General features: G+C 50.1%; 1 protein-coding gene across 1 annotated transcript in view; it reads left to right on the forward strand.

Moving 5' to 3' along the window:
* Window positions 1-8,468, forward strand: part of IGSF9B (immunoglobulin superfamily member 9B) — a 47,033-nt gene extending 38,565 nt beyond the window's left edge. The window contains exons 19-20 of the mRNA XM_040631013.1: window positions 4,999-5,120; window positions 8,260-8,468. Of these exons, the coding sequence (XP_040486947.1) occupies window positions 4,999-5,120; window positions 8,260-8,468 (331 nt within the window). The remainder of the gene's footprint in view (window positions 1-4,998; window positions 5,121-8,259) is intronic.
* Window positions 8,469-8,822: the final 354 nt, after the last annotated feature.

Raw genomic sequence — 8,822 nt, forward strand, 5'->3', positions numbered from 1 at the left:
GGCCTCCCATAAGGAGGACTGGACTGCTTTGCCATCGCTTTACGACCTGCAGCTACGAACTTGTTAACAGCCAAGAGGCCCTGGGATTGTGTCTGAGGCTGGTTGGGACCACACTGCAGCCATTAGCACTGGAGAGAGCAGGGAGGGTGTCAGGAAGGAGTTATGGGCTATCATGAGGGGCCTCCTGTGGCGTACTGGGTGGGTGCTCCAGAGTGAGAATGACCGGACCATCCTCCACCTTCCCTGCTCTCCCCCCCTGAACCCGAGTTAGGACCCCTCTGTCACCCCTGGAGAGGTGATAGCTGCAGGACCAGCTGTCACTCCACTCCTGGAAAGTGCCTGGACCCCGTTCCCCGTTGTTACCGCCACTCCCCTCACCCAGTTGTTGACCCCTCTCTGCACAATGTCCCCACTGCGCCAGACCCGAGAGCTGAGCTACCACACTCTCCCTGCTGTGGCAAACCCAGAAACCAAGGGCAGCGATGAGGGCGAATTGGTTCCTTGGGGGCCTGTCAGCATCCCCAGCCTAGGAGAATAAAGTGCTCCCCGCAGCCTCGGAGTTAGACCTTGATGGTGCTGGCAGCCAGAGCCACCGCTCACTCCTGCTTGCTGAGAGCCTCCCCCGGGTGCGGGAGCTGCTGGGGCCATTGGGAGGCGTCAGGCTCCTCTTCAGACGCTGTCTTCATGCCGCGCCTTTGCATGTGTCTCCACTCGGTCTTGCTTGGAGAAGATGTGACACGTCTTGTCTACGTTCGTTCTTGCTCTGTTCCTGTTTCCTTCAGTCTCTCTCCTGTTCCTTCTCCCCCGTACCTGCAGTGGTTTTCCCACCTCTCCTCCTCCTTTCTCTCTCCCCTTTTTCTCCTCTTCCCAACTCCCATCTTGGAGCGGGGAGTTGTATTGCTGCACCTGCCCTTTCTGGGGCCGGCTGGGAGGCCGGCGGTTTTCTCGGCTTCCTGTCTCATACCAGTAGCAGCCCTCTTCTCACTTCCCCCTCGAGCCCCCTCTCCTGTTAGTGCCGACTTTGGCCTGTCTGATCAGGTGGGTCTGGGAGGGTGGATGGGGCCCCCCTTTTACTGGGAGGACTGTAGGAAGGAGCTCCTGTTTGAAGACAAGTCTCTCCCGAGCCCTGAGGCCAAACACTGGGTTTGTCCCCTGACCCCAGTGGAGAAGTTGTCATCCGTCATTACAGCTGGGTGGGAGCTGACCTCTGCAATCCTGGCTTTCCATTTTGTAAGTGCAGAATGCGGGGGGACCTTTTTCCCAGCCATGCCTCGTATACAAGTGGATTTCCTCATCCCCCCCTCCACGGCCTAAGGTCGGACGAGCAGAGCCTGATGTCAGGCAGTTATGAAGGGGAGGAAAACACTCCTTAAATCACTTCCCCTGCCTGCTGACTGGGGACAGCCACCAACTGTTGGAGAGGTCAGCCCTTAGGGCAGTAAGGGCAGAAACTGTCCAGGGGAGTCGAACTTTTCTGACCTGTAGTTTGCCTACTTTTTGAACTTTTTGTCTTTTTCTCCACTACTCTGGGTAAGCACAGAGCTAAGCACCCAAGGTCCCGGGCTAAATGGTTGTGATTTGGGTTTCGTATGGATTTTATGAAAACAGAGAGAGAGAGAGAGAGAGTAAATTCCAGGCAGTTTTTGGTAGTTCTGAACCGCAGAGAAACATCATGGGGACAGAGAACTGGGGTTTAGGGGGAACTCCATATGACATGGAAGATCCAGAAAAACCTCTCAGCTTTTAGGCCTCGTACTCTTACTTCCTGTGAGGAGAAGAGCCCCAGAGTTTGCTGGATTCCTGTATGTTTTAGGAGAATTGAATTGGATTGGGAAGAGAGCGGTGACCTCCATTTCTTAGAGAGCCCAGGGTTGGATGCTGTCCTAACAGGGTAGCCTAATGGTCAAGCTCAGATTCACTTACCAACTTGATTCCAGGGATAGGATGAAGTTGCTTAACCCAGGCCTTCCTCTGTTTGACAGACAGCAGCACCAAAAGCTTCGTTGTCTGATGGGTCCCCTGTGGGCTGGATATTGACTGGGGACGTGGTCACCCTTCTAGAAAAGAGAGGCAATTTGACTCCAAAGGGCTTTTTACATGCAGCAGGTAAAGTCAGTTGGGCCACATTTCACATGTCTTTTCTGTATAATTTGCTGAAAATAAAGATCCATTTTTGCCCCCCGCCCCCCCCGCCCCATCCTTCCAGACACTTGCTTTTATTTTTCCCTCCTGCATCAGTAGAGTGTCTTGGTGCCTCCAGGAACCTTCTGTCATGTTTCTGTGTTTGAGCACTGAGCCCAAAGCAAAAACAGGTGGACAGCAGGTGTCCTGGAAGGGCTGGAGCTTGGCTGTTTCACAAGGGAAAATTGGCTTATCCTCCTCCATGGATCATTACTGTTTGGGACTTTTTGCCTGAAGATATAACTTCAGCCAGCTTTTCCCCATCCCTGGTATGTCTTACCCTGGCCGTGCCACTGAAGCAGAGAATGTCAGGGACTACTGCAGCATGGCGAGGTGACTACTGCTCCGGTGAAGTGTGGGAGTGCTGCTTCCTTCTAGATAGCTTCTGGACCTGTTTCCTTTAGGAGGAAGTTGGAAGAGCAGTTTAGCCTAATGTTGAGAGTCTTGGCTCTATCACAGAGTAACTGGATTAGTAGACAAGCTGCTTAACCTTCCGCATTCAGTTTCTCCCTCTGAGAAACAGGATCAGTGTAGTATTTGCCTCTTAGGGTAAGGATGAGTGCAAACTATTATAGAGAACGTAGACCAGTGCTTGGCATGGTAAGTGGTAAATAAATGCTATGTGATAGAAATGGTAAAGGTAATGATGTGTTAATTTTAGTAATACTATCCTTGGAAGTTTCACCTGGCTTGGAGAAACCCTAGGAATGTTCTGGAGCGCCCTGAACCAGTTTCTGTCGTGCCCTCGTGGGTCACCCTGGGTTATGTGGTTTCAACACTGCTCCCTGGGGGCACTTGCTTGTCATAAGCCTCCTCGGACCACATATCGCTCACTTTGTGTGGTCTTTTTGAATAGGCTGGCCAGGACCAGGAGACAGGTAAATGGAACGGCTGATTCATACCTTTGATTTTCCTTTTAGGTAGCTGAAGAAGCCCTAGTCAAGGATGAGAAGGGGGTGAGGACATCTCGCCAGCATTGCAGAGTCATACTCCCTCATACCCTAGCCATCTCCACCCTTTGCCCGCCTTCCAGATTCCCTTGCGGCCGCCCCTGCTGCTGTGTAGGATTTCTGTGGGTAGAGTCTAAAGGAGGAGGGGATGGGGAATTTGCAGGTTGGGTCTTTGGGGGTGGAAGACCTGACTTCTCATGGGGAGTTGGACTTCTCTCCAAGACCCATGTGTGGCCTGTGTGTGTGTGTGTAGGTGGGGCCCCTGGGTTCCGTGCTGTCAGGGGGATATGGAAAATCTAGAAGCTGTCCCTGACCTGAACTTTGGGGAAGCTTCTTGATACTTTATTTACGAAAAAGCTATGAAATGATGACATCCACCAAAGAAGATGGAGCTTGCTTCATTGCCAGTTAATGCAGGAAACCCCAGAGACCAGAGGCTTATCCACAATGAGTCTGTAAGGCTTTTCTTCCTTCATCCCCACAAGTATGGCCAGTACTGGGGAGATGGGGCTGCAGACCTCCCATCCCTCTGTCATTTGTTGTTCTGCTTTGGATTGCCTGCTCACCATGGGGCACTTCTTTTCCCCTCGCAGGGTTGGCTGTCCTCCTTTTAATCAGGATTTACCCAAAACCAAAGTGATGGAGTTGGAAGAGGTAGATATGGGGACTGAGGAAGAGTGCGATTCACCTCAGTGCACTGTGGCCCTACGATGTCCTACTCCCAGAGATAGAGACAGCCAGCAAGAGAGGGAAACATGCTAATGCCAGCACTGGCGGGAAAGAAAGAGCAGCTCCTCTTTCTCTGCCTTTATTCCTTGGGCTCCAAGTTCGGCTTACCTTGCGAAGAAATGACATTGATAACATGTCTTCTAGATTTCCTTTTATGACTCTTGAAAAATTCTCTCCAGTATGAACTGGTTGTCACAGACAGTCCCTCCTGTCAGCTCCCTTTGGTCCACTTTGTCACAGGGGCTGCATGGGCTCCAGCAGAACTGTGGGCTCTGGTCTAACCTCATGGTCGATCCACATGACAGCATCCGCCCTGCGGCTGGGGAAGGAGAGACCGACGTACATGGTGTCTCTCCCAACCCCAGTTCTCTACTGAATCTTAAAATGGAGAGATTCGCTGGACAGTTGCTACCGAAGGCAAGGGCTTTGCAAGGCTGCCAGATTGGGACACTAACCGTCATAATCTACTTCCACCTTCTTTTATTCTCGTGCGTGACTGATGACATCTGAGCCTGGTCTACAGTGGGTCAGGGAGACCCCCCTGCTGAAACGTGGGTAGATGACAAGTATTTTTTGCTGTTAGCTGCTGGGGTGCTGCCTGACTCTGGTGGACGGAGGGGAAGAAGCCCAGTGAGGCTGGGATTTATGTACCCTCCCTCTCACTGGATATTGGGTTTCTCATTTGGTCCTGGCCTTCTCTTTTCTGGAGGAGGACAGTACATTGGGATGGGGTTCCTCACCTCCTGCTTTAACCTGCCCTCTTACTTTTCAGTTAAAGGTCTTGGTCGTGATGATTGCTAACAACTTTGGGCATTGAAGCTGCTTTCTTCTCTGACCTACCTCCTCCTGGTTTGAGTGAAATGTGATGAGGCTCACTATTAAAGTCTCTCTCTCCCTTTCTTAGGTCTTCTGGTTGCTCTATAGAGTGGTTTCCATCTGCGGCAGGCCTCCCACTGCTGGAGCTTTCTACCGGCCTTTCTCCCTTCCAGGAGCAATCAAGAGGCAGGTGACAAGGAACCACTGCGGACACCTGGGACTTTGTCCTCCTGTGGGTCGGCTGTATGGTTTTCTTCCAGCCCCTCTTCAGAAGCTCCCTCTTCTGGGAGCTGACCTGTGCCTCTCTAATTGTCCCTTCCAGAACACATCCACCTGCACCCGGGAATGCTGCTGCACCTGAGAGGCTGGAGGCTCTGAAATACCAACGGATAAAGAAGCCCAAAAAGTCATCCAAGGGCTCTTCGAAGTCAAAGAAACGATCCGGTAAATGGCGGATCCTCTCTTGCCCCCTCTCTCTGCCGCTGTTATGGGATTGTTTGGCTCAGGATCCCATCCTTGGGTTTTCTTTAGAATTAAATCCACCGGCTTATGTTATTGTCTCTTTTTAACATCGATTACCGTGTAATACATAAATATAATTTTCATGTAAAAATTAGAAAGATAAAGTCTCTGATTGTCCTCGCCATTGTTTCCTCCCTCCTGGGAACCATCCCTCTTGGTAGTATGCACACTTTCAGAGCCTTTCTGTGCATATGCCTCTAGAAAACACCTTGTATTGTTTTAATGCATTTTTAAACAACATAAGTAATATCTTAATTTTTTCCATTCTGCCCTACGCCTTTTGGAAGTATCCCTATTTCCTTATATATTTCTTCTCTATTATTTCAGACCTTCTAGTTGGACGTGGGAACTATTCAGTGCTTAGGGGACATCATGGCATGGACCCCGCCGCTGCGGGATGACCAAACTTTTCTCAGTGAGATAGAATGAAATCTCCTTATCATAGGAAGGACATTTCTATTGAAATATATCTGATGTTTATATTCAGCAGTGATCGGTAGCTGCTAAGATAATGCAAAAATGATTCAGCCCTTTTTTACACCTAGAAAATTCTTTAGTATTTATCATGTACTCTATTGTTTTTTTTTTTTTAAAGATTTTATTTATTTATTTGACAGAGATAGAGACAGCCAGCGAGAGAGGGAACACAAGCAGGGGGAGAGGGAGAGGAAGAAGCAGGCTCATAGCAGAAGAGCCTGATGTGGGGCTCGATCCCATAACGCTGGGATCACGCCCTGAGCCGAAGGCAGGCGCTTAACCGCTGTGCCATCCAGGCGCCCCTGTTTTTTTTTTTTAATCAATGGTTTTAGGAATCCTGTCACAGGCTGTCAAAAAAAAGACAGCTGAACAGTTTCCTTGCAGATCTTTAATAACCACTGGAGAGTAACTTTCTTTAGAGACTGGGTTATGGGAAAGTGTTCTACAGAGGTCCCTGGAATCTTCGGAGGACAGTGAGCACTCGTTTCTCACTTCGCCTTTGGGTGGTGCTATTATCCTGTTCATTTATAGATGGGAGTACTGAGGCAGAAAAGAGGAAAACGATTTTTTTAAAGTTTGGGTGAGACATTGGAGCCCAAAGCTGAATGTTCAACCTTCTTAAGCCCATTGCCGTTGAAACGCCATGTACCTACCTACCTCCATATGTATGTTTTGTTTTGTTTTAACAAAAAGAGCCACCTCGGATCCCTTTTGTTCTGTCATGCCATCCTGTTCCCTGTAATATGTTGATGGCTCTCAAATGTCTGTTTTTAGCCCCGGTCTCTTCCATGAGCTCGAGTCTCATATTTCCAGTTGCCTGCCGAACACGCACTTAGATGTTTTATAAGCCTTTGAAATGTCCACAATAGAGTTATTGATTATCCTCTCCAAATCTGCGTCTCCTCACTTCCTCCCCAGCTTCTTCAGTAGCTGCCTTCCTCGTGGCTCGGGCTGCTTCAGCCTTGCTTCTTCTCTTGCTCTCACATGTCCCGTCCAATCCATTCGGTAAGGTCTGGGGGCCCCACTTTTACAGCAGATCTTAAATAGGACGACTCTTTTCCACCTCAATTGCTAAAACTAAATTCTGAGTTACTGACATTCACACCCTGATTATTGCAGCGGCCTCCTAGCCGTTTGTCCTGCTCTGTCCTTGGTCCTTCTCACTATATTCTACACTCAGCACCCGGAGTGATCTTTATGAAATGAAACCGCATCCTCTGTCAGTTGTGGCAGTGCACACGCACACATGTGAACGCACGCACATGCACACGTCTGAGGAGAACCTTCCAGAGGTTTCCCACAGCAACCAGAGCAGATTTCAAACTGCTTATGATACCCTTCTCCGTCTTTCCTGCCACGCTGTCCTCTGCTCACTCTGCTTCAGCTACGACAGCCTTCCTTCTGTCTCTGAAACATGGCACGTGAGCTCTTAAGCCATGGGTTTCACTTTTGCCCCTCCTTCTGTTAGGAACACTTCTCTTTTAGAGCTTCAGAAAGCTCATCATTCAAGACTCATGTGTGACCCTGTCCAGGAGTAGAACCGTGCTTTAGTCCTTTGCTCTCGCGTGGCCCTGTTTTCATCTTTCTCTGTAGGACTTTCAGTACCTGGAAATTTCATTTCTGTATTTTTTTTAAAAGATTTTATTTATTTATTTGACAGAGAGAGAGAGAGACAGCCAGCAAGAGAGGGAACACAGGCAGGGGGAGTGGGAGAGGAAGAAGCAGGCTCCCAGCGGAGGAGCCTGATGTGGGGCTCGATCCCAGAACTCCAGGATCACACCCTGAGCCGAAGGCAGACGCTTAATGACTGAGCCACCCAGGCGCCCCTCATTTCTGTATTTTTTAAGCCCTTAATGTTTGTCTCTTCCTCCTCACCCCACACTGAAATATAGTTTTCTAGAAACCCAGTACTTTACTGCCGTATCTGCAGAAGGGCCATGAGGCAGAGGCATGAGCCTGGCAGTCTACGAAGGGCCACGCCTGGCTCTATTGCAAGGATTGCAATCTTCGGTTAAGTCCGTCACTGCTGGGGGGCACGGGGGTGAAAAAAAATGTATTGAGTTCCAACCCACTCTTAGAAGCCCTGATCCCCAACACCTAGAATGATGCTTGGTACCCAGGAGGCACTAAAAAAGAAATACTGTTATTACTCTAATACAAATTAAAATACTAGAAATACTAGGTAACAGATTTAAATAAAAATACTTAATATTAAATAAAAGATAAAAAAAGAAATGCCGATGGACTAGACCCATCCTGCTTTCTCGGCTCTCCGTATGCCCAGGGGAGCAGACGCGGATCACTGGTTCTCAGCACAGATGGCTCCAGAACGGGAGGCCCTTTGGCCACAGGATCCTGGCTGGACCAAGAGGGCCTGATGGGTCACTGGTGTGGTGCAGACGGGGGTTCTCTGCTGCAGTTGCCTCCAGGCCCTGCTGTGCTCGGTGACTCTCATTTTCATACTAGAAAGCCAGGCTATGTGTCTTGGCAGATGACAAAGGTGAGCATGCGAGGTTACCATTTTCCTTTTCACGCACTTTATTTTCTTCCCATTTGTTTGGTGCGCCTGTTCCCTTCTCCCTAGACGGTTCTGCCTCCCAGGCTCAGCAGCCTCCAGACTCCCAGGTTCTGTGGCCCGAAGAAGCCGTCTGCCTCCGAAAGAAGAAAAGACATTCTCGGCCTGACCCCTTTGCCCGCCTCTCAGACCTGTGCCACCGCCAGCTTCCGGAAGATCAGACAGCGATTCTCAACAGCGTGGATCACGACGACCCCGGCCACGCCACCTTGCTGTGAAACGACGCAACTCTAAGTGGTCCCAGTGCGGCAGCGCTGGGCTGAGGGGCAGGGGAGGGAGGATGAGGGTGCCAGCAGAGGGGCAGTTTCGGGGGCTGCTCCGACCTTTGTTCTGCTCATTCTCTCTCCGGTGAGAGTGTAGCCTCCTCCGAAGCCTGGCCAGTGGGTCTCGCTTTGGGGACAGCGGGCCAGGGGCAGACCTGTAGGTAGAGATCAGGAAGTGAACTGGGGACAAGGAGAGATCTGCCTCCTTCCCACCTCTCCCCTCTTCACTGGCTTGATTTTTCTCACCTCTTCAAATACCTTTGGAAGTGAAGAAGGGGAAAGCAATGGCTTTTACTGCTCTCTGCTTCT

Source organism: Ursus maritimus, unplaced genomic scaffold, assembly GCF_017311325.1.
Source record: "Ursus maritimus isolate PB19 unplaced genomic scaffold, ASM1731132v1 scaffold_16, whole genome shotgun sequence".
Lineage (NCBI taxonomy): Eukaryota > Metazoa > Chordata > Mammalia > Carnivora > Ursidae > Ursus > Ursus maritimus.